The sequence below is a fragment of the Mastomys coucha genome, unplaced genomic scaffold (assembly GCF_008632895.1).
Source record: "Mastomys coucha isolate ucsf_1 unplaced genomic scaffold, UCSF_Mcou_1 pScaffold1, whole genome shotgun sequence".
Taxonomy (NCBI): Eukaryota; Metazoa; Chordata; class Mammalia; order Rodentia; family Muridae; genus Mastomys; species Mastomys coucha.
In genome coordinates this window covers 89,215,219-89,232,568 of record NW_022196891.1, presented here as the reverse complement: position 1 = coordinate 89,232,568, position 17,350 = coordinate 89,215,219, and the positions used below count along the sequence as shown (strand labels likewise).

At 49.1% G+C, this 17,350-nt stretch overlaps 1 protein-coding gene and 1 long non-coding RNA gene across 3 annotated transcripts in view; one reads left to right on the top strand and one right to left on the bottom strand.

Annotated features, from left to right (window-relative positions):
- The first annotated feature begins 5,393 nt into the window (after positions 1–5,393).
- LOC116071957 lies at positions 5,394–9,028 on the top strand. Its single transcript, XR_004111255.1, has 3 exons — positions 5,394–5,972; positions 8,031–8,082; positions 8,833–9,028. It is a non-coding gene; the product is annotated as an uncharacterized LOC116071957 (long non-coding RNA).
- A 977-nt stretch (positions 9,029–10,005) lies between these two features.
- Positions 10,006–17,350, bottom strand: part of Rd3 (retinal degeneration 3, GUCY2D regulator) — a 9,461-nt gene continuing 2,116 nt past the window's right edge. Inside the window, exons 2-3 of one of the 2 annotated variants that reach the window (XM_031343083.1) lie at positions 12,371–12,682; positions 10,006–10,724 (exon numbers count right to left, since the gene is read on the bottom strand). In XM_031343083.1, coding sequence (XP_031198943.1) covers positions 10,433–10,724; positions 12,371–12,666 — 588 coding nt within the window. In that variant the 5' untranslated portion in view covers positions 12,667–12,682 and the 3' untranslated portion in view covers positions 10,006–10,432. Of the gene's footprint in view, positions 10,725–12,370; positions 12,683–17,350 lie in introns of those variants that run through there. The other variant, XM_031343091.1, reaches the window with a different exon arrangement.

Here is a 17,350-nt window from a genome sequence, read left to right as displayed (position 1 = left end):
TTCGCTATGGACGACAGCTGTCTAAACCTCCTGTTCTTCTGGAAGAACGTTTGAATTCATATACTGACCAGAAAAGGAGCATTTGTGGAAACTTGTGGAGTTTCCCGTCAACGTCCTGAGTACTCTGTGACCAGAAATGACCGGGTTCTTGTACATCTGTCTGTTGCAGTGGTTCTCAACTTGTGAGTCACAACCCCTTTGGGGGGGTCAAATGACCCTTTCTTGGGGTTTGCCTAAGACCATCAGAAAACACAGACATTTACCTTACAATTCATAACAGTAGCAAAATTATAGTTATGAAGTAGCAATAAAAATTATTTTGTGGTTGGGGGTCACCACAACATGAGGAGCTTCGTTAAAGGGTGGCAGCATTGGGAAGGTTGAGAACTGCTCGTCTTTTGGGTCTGTGTGTAAATGCGAGCTACAATCTGTTCTTTCAGCTCAGTAAACCTGAGACTGATCTGCCATCCCGCCCTGACTAGAAATGGGATCCATGCCATCCTCCATTGCTCATGTAGCATTGGCTCCAAGGCACAGAAGAACAAGTGTCCTGGACCCAAGGCCACGTTAGCGTGCAGGTGATGTCATGATGTTGCAGCTGAGAGAAGAGACAGAACAGGGGCCACAGAGGTGCTCCGTGGTTATGAGTGCTTGCTGCTCTTCCAGAGAACCTGAATTCAATTCACAGTGCCCATGTCTAGTGGGTCCCAGCGAGCTGTAAGTCCAGCTCAGGCATCTGATGTCCTCTCTCTGGCCTCTGTGGGCACCTGCACACACCTTCCCATGGATGCATACAGATACACAGAACCAAAAATGAACCTTAAAAACAAGACATGGGGCTCAAGATATGATTCAACAGTTAACGACTGTCGACTGCTCTTTCAGAGGACACAATTTCAATTTCTAACCCTCACAGGGAAGCTCACAACCACCTGTAACTCAAGTTTCCAAGGGATCTGGTGCCTTCTTCTGGCCTCTGTGGGCACTGCACTCATGTTTGCAGGCATGTATGCATACACAGAAAATAAAATACTGCTTTTAAGTAGAAACAACTTACCCGACTGGCCTCTGTGAGTCCAGGAACCCTCTTAATCTCTCTGTGAAAAAGTGAAGAAACAAGAGCAACATCACAGGACCTGTCCCAAAGGATAGATGTAGCATAGAAATACACTGCCTTCTCTGGTGAGCAGTGATGGTCCATGACCTTAGAGTAATCCAGGAGCCCAGTCTCTAGCCCACAGGCCAGACTGGGGGAATTCTGTGGTTTGCTCACTATTTCACATCTGTATTAGTCAAGGTTCTCTAGAGTAACAGAATATGTAGTATGCGTGTATGTATGTGTGCAAGTGTGTGTGGGGGGGGATATTGATTGTGGAATGACAACCCCAAGGCATCTCACTTCATCAGTGGACTAGTCTGTTCATGCAGCCATTACTAACGGCATTATGGGTGGTAATGAGGCCTGGCTGGAGGAAGTGGGTCACTGGGCTATGCCTTTGAAGGACATATCTTGTCCCTGGCCTCTTCACCTGCCCCCACTCGACTTTCTCAGATCTAACACCCTTCCACCATAACGCTCGGTCTCACCACAGGCCCAACAGTGGGCCCAAGAGAGCATGAAGCTTCCGAGGCTGTGAACTACGCTGAGCTCTTCATCCTGAGCTGTGGTTCCGGGGCACTGTGTCCAGGGATGGGAAAAGCAAGCACCACCTCTAATTCACTTTCCTTTCCATGCAGCCACACCCATTGTTGTGTTTTCCAAGATGTGCATTCCAAAAAGCAAAAGTTCTCATCTTGGGCCCGGCACTGTGACTGGGCAGCACAGTGGAGCTGGCTCTGGAGGCGTAGGTGTGGGTGAGCAGGCCCAAGATCACGAGAGCAGGAGAGCTGCCCCTGCCTCCTGTCAGTGGCAGCATTGGGTGGACTAGCCAGAGCAGTGCTGCAGAGCTTGCACTGCCGTACAGAAAAGGGGCATCCGGTGCAATGACCAGCTCGGCTACAGCCCAGGTATCATCTGCAAATGGTTAGGACACCTTGAAAAGGCCAGTCCTACTGATCCAAAGCTGCAGGATCTCCATGACACAGGTCAACAACAGGAGTAGTCCTGGTGAGGAGCCAATATTAACGGTGTCACAGAGACCAGAGACCTCGAACCAGACCAGTGATTCATTGCAATGAACATTTGCAAGAGAAGATGTGGGGACAGAGGGATCTACTGTGGGACACACTGTGATTTGCTACAGCTTCCATGATGAGATGTTTTCTAGCTTTGTTCTCTCAGCTCTCTCTCTCTCTCTCTCTCTCTCTCTCTCTCTCTCTTTGTGTGTGTGTGTGTGTGTGTGTGTGTGTTTGTGTGTGTGTGTGTTTATTTTGTTGGAGGAAGTTGCAAGAAATAAGGGTGGATGTGAAGGAAGGAGAGAGGAGCAGGATTGGTGTACATGAGGTAAAACTTAAACTTAAATCAATAAAAGTTTTTAAAAGAATAATAGGAATAGAAGAAAGAGATGAATCACAGAGAGAACCTATTTCCTCTGTCTTCTCATTTAGAGACACAGCACTACAATCCATCAAAATAATTCAAGGAAGATGCCCGTGACCACAAAGGCAGGTAATAAAAAATAAAGTATTTTTTATTTTATTTTATTGTGGGGTTTGGGAGGAAACCCATGGTCTTACTCGTGGTCGACAAGCATCCCACTGCTGATCTTCAGCCCAGCCTGTGTCCATGTCCAATGCCTTCATTAACAGAGTGGCTAAATTTCACTGTGTTAGCATTCATCCTGTACCCAACAACGCATGCTGCTTCAATGTTTACTCGACAAATCAGTTTTTAGATGATCATCTGTGTGTATGTATATGTGATTCTATGTACAAGTACATGTGTCTAGAAATTAGCTCCTGCTGCATTTTGAATAGTAATGTGTGTTATACTAAATCAACATTGAGAGATCTAAAGGTGCTAACCTTGAAATAGAAACACTTGCTAAAGGTTTTTGTCAACAGTTAAAAGAAAACTAACAATTTTTAAAAGGCTTCTGAAGATTGACAAGTGTATATATTCCTGAGGAAAGTGTTCACAAGCCCACAACAGCTGAGCACGTTCTGTCCTGTTGTCCAGCTCAAGTCCAGCCATGGTTTCTCTGCTGAAGCAAACACGGCGCTCCCAGAGACCGCTCTCTCCGTCCTGGCTGGAGTTTGGCTGGGGATGTGGGGAGGAGATAGGATAGGAAGGAAGGAAGGCATTCTAGGCACAAGCTCTTCCTCTCCTGAGCTGAGAGCTGTGCCGCTGGCAAAGCCATTCCGATTCTGCTGGGGGCAGGCACACCTGCTGGATCCTCACCAAGCATCCAGGCTTCGGAACTCAGGGCAAAAGCGGTCACATGCAGAAAGGAAGCAGAGCTGGTGAGCAAAGCTTCAAAAGGAGGTGGGAGACTCATCTTTTCTCCAAGTAAGCCAGCTGTGACGCTGTCAAGGGCAGAGAGCTACCTGATGTGGAGATGTACCCATAAGAACGTCTGCCTGGGCCTTACACATCACAGCACCTCAGCGTCATCCTCAGGAAGTGACGGCCCCCATGCTTCATCTCAGGTTACGAGTGAGCTGACCTGGTTTGGGGAACCAGCACTGGGACTACAGCCCCTCCACTTGATGCACCCCTCTCTGCACTGTACCCACTCAGAAGGACACTGTGCTCCTCACCCAGGGATGTACGTGCACTTACTCAGCCCACTCTCCCGCCTCCCCCCTTCTCCTGCCTCCATGTGTGAGAGCCTTAGGTGCAGGAACTTTTACGCCCATGTCTCTTCCAGACACACAGTAAGCACTTTACAGACACAGGGTGAGCATGTGGACCTCAACATAGAGTTTTCCTAGAACAGAGGCAGAGGAAGGAGGCCGCTGTCTCTGTACCACTGCTAAGACTGCTAGTTCTGATTTCCGTTTATATCTCACAAGTTATGGCTGACACATGGCAAGTGGTCAACACACTTTATTTCACATACTGTGCTGGCTACTTTTATGTCACTCGACACAAGCTAGAATTATCCCAAAGGAGGGGGACCTCAAGTGAGAAAATGCCTCCATAAGATCAGGCACATTTTCCTAATTAGTGATTGATGGGAGAGGGCCCAGCTCATTGTGGGTGGTGTCATTCCTAGGCTGGTGGTCCTGGGTTCTATAAGAGAACGGGTTGAGCAAGCCATGGAAGCAAGCCAGTAAGCAACACTCCTCCATGACCTCTGCATCAGCTCCTGCCTCCAGGTTCCTACCCTGTTTGAGCTCCTGTTCTGACTCTCTTCAATGATGAACAGTAATATGGAAGTGTAAGCCGAATAAACCCTCTCCTCCCGACTTGCATTTTGGTCATGGTGTTTCACCGCAGCAATAGGAACCCTGACTAAGGTGGCATCCACCTGGGAAATGGGGCAGGAGTGGGGCTACCTGAGTGTTCCACCAAATGAAAGAAAGCTAAGTTGCTTATTGCTTGGGAGGTTCTTCGAGGATTTCCCGAGAACACAATGACAAGTGAGGATGACCCCGTCTGGGTCACTATACCCCTTATTTTGAGAGTGCCTTTCTTGCTCACTGCTGCACTTGATAGATGCGCCTACTTGACATGTGGCCCGCTGGAGAGAGGCAGAGGAACCCAGACTACAGCTCTGCACCTGTGATCAGTCCTGATGGGCGTGTACGTACACAGCAGTGGAAACATCCCTAGGCTGTTTTCCATCTCACCCCAATACATGTCAGCTCAAGGGATTGCTCATGTGTGAGAGGCAAGCACCCCAGAGGAAAGCCCTGTGTGTAACATCACCCCTGAACCCACTTCAGTGGGGCAGCATGTGGAGGTGCCCATGATGGTTATAATTCTAATGCAGGGCAGCAGGTGACCGTCTCCAGGGAAGAGGGCCAAGCCAATAGGTATGTTTATGTCTTAGTTTTCAGCAAAGGTAAAAAGAAAATTTAAATGTAATAGCAAAAAGGCTTATCCGAGAGGATATATAGAAATATTGGGGGGGGTGGAGGATATTTTAGGAACTGAAAAGATGGCTCAGTGGTTGAGCCCTGGCTACTCTTCCAGAGGACCTGAGTTCAGTTCTCAGAACCTACATAGTGGCTCACAACTATCTGGAACTCCAGTTCTAGGGGATCCAATGCCATATGGCCCTTGTGGACACCAAGAATGGATGTGGTATGTATACGTTCATGCTGGCAAAACACCCATACATGGAAAATTAAAATGAAAATCTTTTGAAAAAAAAATTCCAAAATGTCTGGGAAGTGAACACCTGAGAGTGTTTCAGAATGCTGTTCTGCCGTCAAAACATCCCTCGTTTTCAAAATGATTTGACCACTTGTGTTTTCCACAGCCATTCATTTCAAACCTTTCCCCCCTTATCTTCAATAGTTCTACACTGACTGCAAGATAAAAGCCTTAAACTCTGGCTTAATTCTTTCTAGTTATAGCGCCCTTCATTTTCCAAAGTCAGGGGATTTTTTGAACGTGTCACTCTGGGAATGGAGAGCCTCAACTCTCCCAGCATTGAGTACAAAATATTACACGAATGTGCATCTTGTTTCCGGTAGAAGGTACGGACAGCTTTAAAGTGTTCGAAATGATGTGGCTTTCAGCTGGATCCTGTCTACACCGAGCGCACACGGTCTCTTAACTACCCATCTCGCTCTGCGGCCGACCACCACCCCCAGCCTCAACAAGGCTGGGCGGGACTTCCGGGCTTACATCCGAAGGCGTGGCCCAGCAGAGGGCGGGGCCAAGCGTTCTTCGGCCTCTCGTGGTGTCCTGGGGTGAGGCCACTTACGGTTAGGGTGTCCCGTTTGGACGCTCTGGGGTGCTGGCCCCTCCGAGAGCCTTTCCACGCGTGGCGAGCATCCAGGCCTTAGGACTAGAATTTGTAATCGACCGTGACAGGGTGGCGAAGGTTCCCCAGACTTGAGACTACACGTTTTCTCAGGTTAATTTCCCCCGGATTGGACACCCACTTCCGTCTTCTTTTACTCTTAAAGGGAAGTGATTTTTCTTCGGGTTTCAGAGTATTTCTTTTAGGTTTGGCTCTGGCAGCTTTTTTGCTGTGTTTTACCACCGTGTTGGAGGTTTGTTGGCAGGTCGTCCTGATTTCTTTATTCGGCCTCTGTATCCTGGAGGTTTGACTAGTAGTCTCTTAGTTTTGTAGGTAAGGATGTATTCGTAGGTAACGATTTTAACTTTTCCCGGGAGTCCAGCACCTCACTGGATAGCACTCCTGAGGGCACTTACTAAAAGGTGGCATCTTATGTTCCGCCAACTTCCTGGTAGACAGCTTTTTTAAAGTTACAACGTTCGTTCCCTCGCTCGTCTGCGAGTCGTTTCTTCGTATTCTTTTACATCAGAAATGACTAAGGTGTCCCAGATATTTTCAGTATCGGTCTTGGAGGTGATCCTATCTCGTCTCCGTTGTTTAAAATAGTAGGTTTTCCAGTGGTGAGCCCTCAAGTGCAGTAAATGAAAATGAGTCATAGCACCAGGCTGATAAAGTTCTGAGAAACGAAGAGACAAAAGCAGATGATACAGAAGTGGCAACAGATGCAGCAAGGGAGTGTGGGATGCTCTGAGCCTATCACCATATCCCTATGCGCCCCCAACAGCATCCAAATCAGGCCCAGCCTCTGCACCTACAAGGGCAGCACGCCCCCCTAATTCTTTCTCCAGAAAAGTATGTGTGTTCTCCACAACCGGTCTTTCATTCACCGTCCTAGTCCCCACTCACCCTGTCCCTGAAGAGGTGGACTCAAATATTCACACCATATTGTTCTTTACATCCTGGACGGATAATTGCCCAGACCCCCAACCCCATGGAATAAGGCATTTTGCCAGCCCAGCCCAGAATTCCATGATTTCAGCTTGCTAGCAACAACAGGCATGCAGACCTCCAGAGTGTAAATGCTACCACCAATGCGACAGATGAACTCAGACCTCTCATGGAGCATGTTACACACACATTCCAGAGAGACAGTATTTTGGAAGCAAAGCACTTTTTCCTCTTAAGACTTTGTAAACAGCTCTCAAATATGTCTTAGCCTAAAAGACAACTTTCCATGGAACATGTAATAGCTGCAGTAGCTATTTGTGGGTTAAAGCAAGCATGCCGGTCAAACCTGCGAGATAACAAATTCCAAAGAATGTGTTGTTGTTATGGCTGGTTATCCTGAACCTTTTTTTTCCTCCTGTGTGTGATTCAAGTGTGCACTGGAAGGCTCCTGAAGTATTCAGCCAAGCGTGTATCCCTACCCTGAACGGCCATTAGGGCTTTATTATTTCAAGTTATTAAAAATATGTACTATTAATAGCTACTCTTTACTGGTGTAAATGGTTGACACTTTTTGCTGCTTTCCTCATTATGGAAGAATTTAAAATTCTAAAGACAGAACAAGAAATTAATGTTATGTAAAATTACATCATGTATATATATATGTATAATATATATGTGTATATACCTATATATTAGAGAGTCTTTATTATGTTGAAACAGTTTTATCAAATGGCTACAATTTATTAATTTACTGTTTATCAACAGGATACTCCATAATCAGCATTCCATTGTAGGATTACAGGACACTATATGACTGAGCATAAATAAATCATAATTTTCTGATTGGTGTGTGGATGTATAAGATTTGATGAGACCCTCACTCTCAGAAACAAAATGTAGGAGTCATATGTTGGGAAAGATTTGGGTCATTTCAGCATGGACTAGCCATTAGATAATATGAAAGTTCATGTAGATTTTATTAACATAACAGCTGTGTGTTTGTGTTTCAAGACAGGGTTTCTCTGTGTAGCCCTGGCTGTCTTATCTTGGAACTTATTCTGTAGGCCAGACTGACCTCGAACTTATCTGCATGCCTCTGCCTCCCAAACCCTGGGGCTAAAGATGTATGCTACCATGTCCAGCCATAAATACATATATATATATATATATATATATATATATATGTAATAAATATATATATTTCTGGGATGTTCTCTTTTGCAGAGCACACTGAAGTATTCAGGAGTGAAGAATCATATCTGAGATTCATATTAAGGTATCTGCCAAAATTTTGGGTTGAGATACTAAAACATGAAATAAAAAGTGAAATTAATATTACTAAGAATTAATAAGTATTAAAGCTCCCTTTACTTTCTAGAACTTGAAGGTTTTCATACTAAGTAAGAAGCACCAGAAATAAAATGCTCCAGCCCCAGCTCAGCAGTTGGGAGCTCCCCCTCCAGCCAACGTCAGCCCTCATCAGACACCTCCGTTTGTCACCCTGAGTCTTTTAAGTAGAAATGGCACTCTTTCACAGCTTTGCCAGTCTGGGTGCAGAGGACTGCCTCTGGGACCCTTGCAGGGTTCAGTTAGCGTCACAGCTGAGATGGGACAAAGCAGAAGAGTTCTGAGGAGGTTGGCAGGGACAGCAGTAGCAGCTTCCTGTCACTCAAGAGCAAGCGCACTGCCTCTGGTTTTCCTTTTGTTTGCAAAGAACAGAGAGACATGAGAGAAGAAATCAGTAGTCCTCCTCTGGGGATCCTCAGAACCTCCCTCTAGGCAAATCAAGCCCCACGAGAGCCTCAGGCAGGCAGGCAGGCTTGGCAAGCTCAAGTTCACTCAACATTTCCTCCCAACTGTGGACCTGTTTGTTTCAAAGCCTTTCCCATTCTTGGTGTCACATCCGAAGCATCCACAAACCCACTGAATCGAAGTGAACCCCCATAGCGACACAGGTCACTGTGTGAAGGTTCTGCCCTGATCTGCATAGCAGGAGTTGCCCCATCAGCTGTTTTTGCCATCACAGGTGGGATTCCTCCCGCCTGAGTTGGGAGTTTCTGGTTTTGGCCTGATAAGAGAGACCTGTGCTGAGAAATGGAAACCTATACCACTGGCTGCCAGCATGAGGTGATCTGCATCATCTATCACATCTGGGGGTTGGGCTTATGGTTTTTGCCTTCATAAGCCCGCTGCTTTGCAATAAAGTTGAGCCTTGATTGGAACTTTGTCTTGGCTCTCTTCTTCTCTCGTCCCTGTCCTTTAATTCCCAGATCCCCTTTCGAGGTACCTACATTGACTGGTTGTAGGGGGTCAACTACAACTTTGGACACCTATCCAAAGTTTGGCAGCTGAGATTATACTAATGAGCCAGTCAGCTCCTTTTCATCCTGGCAGTGGATGGATAAGAAGAAGATGCCGTCCGATCATTCTCTATCCAGATCCCAGCGAAGCAACCCAAAGCCGCATCATTCAAAAAGAATATCTGTGCCGTAGACTCAGCACTTGAGGGGCTGAAGCAGCCAGCATTGCGAGACCCTGCCTTGAAGGAGGGGGAGGGCGTGAGGAGGGCAAAGGAGTGTAGGCTTTGAGTCAGACTACATGCAGCACCTGGTGAGTCTCCTCCTGTTGCATTTTATTTGGACTCTAAGGTTCACACGCACTGGATGCTGGGGACAGACACTTTGCTCACCCTGAACACTACTTCCACCCCAGATTGGGGCGGGGGGTGGGGGGCATCTAGCTTTCCAGATCTTTCACAGTGATCCACTCATCAGAGCATGAGGCTGCAGGAGGCGACTCTGGACTGGTTTGTTCAGGCACTTCCTAGGGAAGCTGGAGAGCTAGTGTCAGCAGAAGGATCCCTAGACTTGAGCAGCAAGTTTGCAGGCCTCCAGGCCCTGACTCTGGACTGGCTGTACTCCATATGATGACACCACAGGGTGGGGGTTATGATCGTCCTGCGGACTCCCCACTAGCTACCTGTGTTGGAGAGCAGCCTCCGCCCCAGTGGATGGAGATGTATCCAGTGGTCCTACCCTATCATAGTCCAGCACTCAAGGACTCAGGGGCAAGAACAATGCCACATCAGAGGGATCAGAGTTAAGGCAAAAGCAGGGAGACCCTTGGGAGACTCCCGGTTTTTTTTTTTTGTTTTGTTTTTGTTTTTTGTTTTTTGTTTTTTTCACTCGCTAGCTGAAAAGTGGGTTGAACAGTCTTTGGTGGATCCCACCAGCTGTCCTGGGCCTGAGGTCCCCTGCAGTGAATGTCATCTGGTGACCAGTAAAGGTGCCCTGAATGGATAGGGTCAATGGGGCATCCTAGAAGTTGGGATGAGTATGTGGACCTTGCAAAAGAGGGAGACTCTTGTTCCTTGTTCCAGACAGAGGAAATAGGGAGGAGCCTGCTCCAACATCAGGCTGGGAAATGGAGACCTTTTGGGGGGAGACACGGAGCTCAAGTTCTGACTCTACCCTGTAGCCAAGCAGGTGTGTTCACTGGGTACTTGGCTCCCATGGTCTAGCAGTGTTGCTTGATGGGTCTCCTGGTTGGGGTAGGTGGGGAGGTTTCAGCGCTGGTGACGGAGTCACCAGCCCGTCATTCCTCCTGAGGGTGATTGCCCTGGGTGGTCAGTCGACCTGGGGCGCCCTGAACTCCGGCATGCTCCAGGTACGCGGCGGGGGTGGCGCGTCACGCTCCACATCCTCCGAGATGGTCCGGATGTCACTGGCAAAGGGCGCGATGCGAGCGCGGGTCTTGAAGGAGGACAGGCTGCCGCGGGGCCTCAAGCTCCACTGACGGGTCAGCCTATGGGCCTCCTCCTCCTGCTTCATCTTCTCCAGGGCCTCCTGCAACACGGAGCGGAACAGCCGCGCCACCTCCTGCACCTCGGGCTCTCGTTCGGCCAGCAGCTGTCGGAACCTGGGGGCACAGGATGAGAAGGGCTGAGCACCTTACCTGCCAGCAGCTCCCAACCTTGCTCTTGTCCCAGTCAATCTTGAGCTCAAATCCCACTGTTCACCTCTGACCCTCAATTTTCCCACCTGTAAAAGGGAACACCTGCCATTTCACATGGTACATGCTCATACGCAAGGAGTCTGAAGCCAGCCCGAGGCAGACAGGGACAGAGTCCTGAGGTATGCACTGCAACCGCATCTTGGCTTTGGGAGGCTTTGTGTTCGCCTCTCCGGCGGTTCCACCTGCCCCGTGATTACTCTGAAATGGATGTCTGCAAAGTCATGGTGTGTCATCATGGAGACCTTCCCCAGCTCCATGTCTCTTCAGGGGATGGACATGCTCTGCTTTCCCACTGGCCCTGCTCCTTCTCAGGAAGGACACAGGTGGCCTCCTTGGTCCATGTGTGTCTCCTTAGCTGATTCTTCTGCCTAGGCTTCTCCCTAGAGCTGATTCACCCATTTGATCCCTTCTTTCCTATTCCCTATAGAGAGCCAGTGCTAGGCAGGGGCAGACAGGAAGGCCAGGAGGAAGCATGACCTCTAACCCAGTGTCTCCTCACTGTGGGTTTAGCCAGCCAGGTCAGGTGCCCCCTGGCATCAGCTTAGGCCTCTACCTCTGACCCATTTTCTCTTCTGAAGTAAATGCTTTTAGGGGGCTCCATCATCAATAGAATCAGGAGGAGGGGAGCACTCAGTCTGAAAGGAAAGGAGCCAGCACAAAGACTACAAAAACCAAAGGGGGAAATAGGGGTGAAGTCCTCCTTTCAAGGGAATTTCAGAGAGAAAGCACAGGATGGGCAAGTGTTGGGGGCTACTGGAGAAACTGGGATCAAAGTGTTTACGTGTAGGTTTGTCAAGCAGAAATGCTGACAAGGAACTCCTGTATGTTTGGAATTGTTCCTGAGTTTGTACTGAGTTCACCAGCTCCATGGGGACAGATGTAGGGTCCACAGCCTCAGGGAGGGAGGTTTAAGTTCTGTCCTGCTCTGCACCAAGCGTTATACACTCGGAGCCCTGGGCTCTCACAGACTTGCTGAACTTGTCTGTTCCCTCTTCCCCATATACACACACTCACACCTGGGGCTGACCAGTGTCAAACCTGATCAAACAGAATAATTAAGACACCAGTTTTGGAGAGATTGCCTGGGACAGGTCCTAAAGAAGGAACATTGAGGCTGAGACAGCAGGATTGCTGTGAATTTGAGACCAGTCTAGGCTACATAGTGAGTTCTAGGCTAGCCTGGGCTAAAAGAAGAGGAAGAAGAAGGAAATGCAGCAGGAGAAGTTGGAGACATGGAAGACAAACATGTAACAAAGTAGCCATCATTGCCATGCAGGCTTGCAACCACCCAGCAGGAAGAACAAAGAACTGACAGGCTTTGAGTCCCACCCGTCCCAGCCTGAGGGCCTCCAGAATCTCCCTCCAGCCCCAGACGAAGCCTCTCTATGGCTGATATGCCTTCTGAGTTCCTTTTCCTGCCTCACCCCATCTAATATATTTCTGGGCCACTCATGTCATCTGGCTCTGATCCTAGTAGCCTCAGGCTCTGGCGACTACAGTCACCTCTGGAGCCAGTAGGGTCACAGTCCCCATCCCAATGCCAGGGTTACCTGAGGATGGCAGGCCCACAGTAGGATGGGTGGATCTTAGCACATACATCCTCCAGCTGCAGCCGCTCACCGGGGCTGATGTCATAGGTGGGCCTGGGGGTGCTCGCCAGCCAGCTGTAGTCCACACCTGTGCAGATCTTCCTGACGGCACTGCGACGCTCCCTCTGTTGCCGCTCCACCTCTCTCATCTGCCCAGCCAGCTCCATCATGAGTGTGTCCAGCACCATCTCGGCTGGGCTCCGGGCCGAGAGCCGGGGAGGGGTGTCGTTCCACCGGAGCCACGGGATGAGGGACATGGCCCCCCAGGCCCTTCTGAGACAGAGAAGAGGAGTGGCCTCTCATCAGCCACCCAAGACACACACACACACACACACACACACACACACACACACACACACAGAGAGAGAGAGAGAGAGAGAGAGAGAGAGAGAGAGAGAGAGAGAGAGAGTTGGGCCCCAGCTGAAAATATCCCACCCCTTACAGCTATAAGTCTTCGGATAGGGTCACAACCTCTTTGAGCAAAATTCCTAATTATGGAAAACAAAATAGGGCCATTTGAGAAGTAGTTGTGAATAAGCTTGGCTCACCATAAGCATTGCATCGAGGTGACGTATGCAGCCATTTTGATAAGAACCCTGAAAGCATCCTGATGGTTGAACCCAGAGAAATTGTTCCCCAAACCTCACTAACCATAAACAAAGCAGGGAACGGTACATGTACAGCTGAGTACAATCATATCCCCATAATCTGTGGGGGAAGGGACACACAACATAAACACATACAGAGCAAACAACACACAACATACATACCCATACAACACACATAGCACACACAACACATACACATGTACACACTCCCTTAAATACATATATCCCATGCCAATCCAACTAGAACACATTGTTTCAAATGCCTCTGGTCTAAGGATGATACACTTAGAAATGTGTGGGTTGACATTACCCTGATAAAACAACCGACCCACCATTCATAATTCATTAATCCAGTAAACTTTAGCCAAGTTCAGTGGAGGGACACTAACATGAAGGTATCCAGGGTCCCTGCTGTCAGGATGGCTGGCACAGACCACACTCGGTATCTATGAGGAGGGGGTGAACACTAGACAATGAAGGGAGTCAGAGGAGGGGTTGTGGACCAGCAGGGTGAGAGTGAGGGCAGATGTCACACACAGAGATGGATAGAGATGGTGGCCTGCATAGAAGACACAGCCTTGGTCGGAGGTGTTACACGGGGCTGCCTGAGCAGGACACCAGGTGAAAAACAACTCCAAATTGATCAGACTTCAGTGTGAGACCAGAAATTCTACAACTATGAGAGAAAAAAAGTTGGGAAACACTTCAGACCCAAGCATATAGCAAGGTCCTTCTCAGGGAACTAGTTACTCAGGAAATAGGGACAACGAGTCACAAATGGGACCTGGTGAAATTTAAAAAGCTTCTGTATCGCAAAAGAAAGTTAACAGAGAGAAGGAGCCCACAGGACAGGAGAAAACCTCTGTCAGCTTGACATGACATAGAATTAATATCCAGAATATATAAAGAGTTTTAAAAACAAACAAGACATCAAATAACAGAGTTAATAAGAGGGCTGATGATCGATGAAGTACAAATGGTCAGTGAATGGTAAGTGTCGAATCTCACTAGCCCAGGCCTGAGCTGGCCTGTAGAGGCAGATGTTTTTCAGGGGCTAATGCTGAGTAGGCCTCCTGAGCCCTGATCTCTGTGAACCTTAACCTTCTGTGGCCCAGCTTGGGGGTCTCACTGGAAAGGAGAAGCCTCTCTCAGCTTTCTTCTCCCCACCCCCATGCTCCTCCACAGGGCCCTGATCCAACAGCAGGATTTCTGCGGCAGCTATTTCTGCCCCTGATGCCAGCTGCTCCCTGCAGGAGGCTCTAGGGGCAAGCCCGATTAAGTTCTTAAGGCTAGGGGATGAAGAGGGAGGGTGGAGGAAGGGAAGGATAGCTGTGGACAGCTGCCAACCAGGCAGACTCCCGGGACCAGACAGGCTGTGTGATTTGCCCTCGCCTCACCGCCTGCCCCCTCTGGAGGCATTGCTCCCCTCAGAGGCTGACTTCCCTGGCAGGCTTCCAACCCCCTCACACTATAGCTCACCACTGTGATGGGGGCCTTGGTGACCTCAGAGCCTGTCCTGGAGGCCTGCTCCCCACTCAGACAAGCGACAGGCATGTGTATTCACATGCGTACACACACAAGCCTGTAACTACAGCATATAGCAAAAACAATTGTTTTCTCTGAAGTTTTTCTGTTCTTCTGTTATTGTACTTTCCTTCCAACTTCCCGGCATGCCAGCGCATTCGGCCATAGGATTCTCCACCAGCAGGCAGAGGCAGTATGCTGGGCAGGCCTGAGGTCCCAGCAGTCCTGGGCCCTGGGCCACATCTTCCACTACACTAGCTGTGAGGCTCCCAAAGAAGCTTATTCAAGGATAGGTGTGATGGCGTATGCTTGTGATTACACTTCGGAGTCTGAGTGGGGATCTCTGGAGCGAGCCACTTCGATGCTTCTACAGGAGACTGCAGTCCTGGATAGATAAGAGCTCCCTGTTACATCCTCCCTGACCAGTCAGGTCTCAAGTTCTCATCCACACACAAGGTTGACATACCATGCAGCACAGTCCCCAGAGTGTTTGTGACACACAAAAGCAGCTGTGTCCTATGCAACACCTGGGTCTGCCGTCCCAGAACCTGGTTCACAGTCTGGAAATGAGTGCTGCCTCTGCCAGCCAGGTGGCTAGGAGAATGGGCAGGATGCTGGTGACAAAGAGAGTGACAGGGTGGGAAGAGAAGAAATGGAAGCCAGACAGGATGATACACTGAGGGTCCCAAGACAGAGTGGGAAGAGAAGAAATGGAAGCCAGCCAGGATGATACACTGAGGGTCCCAAGTCTGTAAAGAACCCTAGTGTTCTTCACATTGGGTCTGTGAGAACCTTGGGGATATGCCTCTCTCTCTCTGGGAAATGGGGCATAATGGATGCTGCCTTCAGTTGACAGCTCCTCCCCTCTTCTCTCTCCAGGTCTCTTCTGCTAAGGACCACAGCCTCCCCCTCCCCAGGCTCACGCTCCCTTTGACCTCAGACATGCTTGGCTGTCTGGCTGTCCCCCGTCCGTCCGTTTGCTCAGTTGCTAGCTGTACCTGACACAATCTAGTCGGCGTCCAGATCACTGGAGCCTCAGTTTCCCCATGTGTAATGAGGCAATGAGGGCACTTCTTTCAAGATCCAGTAAAACCAGATAAGCAAGGACAAAGGCTTTCTACGTCAGAAGGCCGGTCCTTCTGTGGCTGTCACTGACCCTTACTTCAGGGACTGCTTGTTCCCTGGGGTCCTAGGAGAATCAAGTGATAAACTTGTAAAACTTTGTTTCCATCTGTAACTTAAAATGTGGTGTTTCTGGTCTGGAGAGATGGCTCTGCAGCTAAGAGCACTTGCAGCTCTTACAAAGGACCAGCACCTACACAGTGGCTCACAATTCTGGGGTGTCTGATGCCCCCTTCTGATTTCCACAGGCACCAGCCACACATGTGGTACACACACATATATATGCAGGCAAAACACTCATACACATAAAATAAATCTAAAATATTTTACTATAGCATTTCCTCCGGGTATTAATGACCATCACACAACCGTGAGTGTCCATGACACCTGTGACTTTACACAAATAATAGTCCCAAATCCTCAAAGTTGCTATTTGTAAAATATTGTCTGTTCATCACTCTTCTGAAACATCTAGCTATGTCGCTAGATCTTGTCATCTTACCTGGTTCTAGGAAAGCGCAGGTGTCGCTGTGTCATAAGCTGGCTTTACAGATATTTCAGCGGCTACATTTCTACAGAGCTGGCTTCCACTAATTCAACCGTGGTCATTTTACACAGAAACATTTTTCAGAAAATGTGTTCTCGCTGACCCACAAAGATCTGGAGACCAGAAAGGAAAGCTCCCCTGCACACACACCCCAACTTGGTGCAAGCTTGACCCCCACCTGGAACCTGGCCTTCCCAGGCCCTGTGATCTGATGGCTGTGTGGGGAGCACTGAAAAACTGAAAGCTAGGCACCTGGGATGTCGCTCTCTTCTCACCTCCCGCCTCTCTCCTTCATTACACTGTAACCTCTGCACACACTCTGAGCCTCCCCTCTGGTCTATTTCTGGACATCCCTGAGGACAGTGACTTCTCACCTTAGAAACACTCAAAGCCTTCCCTGAATCCCAAAGGCAAGAGAACTCTGGTTCCAGACAGTTAGAGGGGACCACTATGCTCACTAGTGCCACACAGTGAAAGGGATGCTGTCCTTGATCCAAGAACCCTGACTTATTGGTCCAGAGGAACCCACAGCCAAGGCAGCAGTTGAGGCTCTCCCCTTGTATAGCTAGAGCCCCCACAGCTCAGCTGACTATCTGCAGGCTAGGGAGGGCTCTGTTCCTGGGGACCCTAGGGCCTAAGGTCACCTGACCCAGGCTGTCCCAGAGCAGAGGTCACCTCTTAGAGCAGGCTGTGTCCACTGAGGCCAGACCCTGGGTCCTGGCAGAGGCCCTAGAGCACATGCAGCTGCTCATCTCTCTGACTAACTCTGCTTTTCTCGGGGCCAAGGTCAACCTCACAAGCTGCGAGGGCTCCTTGTTTCTTTTCGGCATCAGAAAAATTCTCTCTTCTCCACCAAGCCAGGGATAAACCAGCCCGACCTGTGGGTCTTTCACCTACCCGATAAAGACCTGCTCATCCCACAAACCAGTGTCTAAGAGTCAACCTCTTCCTGTAGCCTGGCCCTCGATGTTCCGCACAGAGATAGCATGGATCTCAGTGACCCATCATCCCAGCTTCTGTAATGGTGGGTGGGTGAATGGATACTCGGGCAGGTGCATATGTGAGTGGATAGGTGGATCAGTGGGTGGGTGGGTCAGTGGGTGGGTGGGTGAATCAGTGGGTGGGTGGATCAGTGGGTAG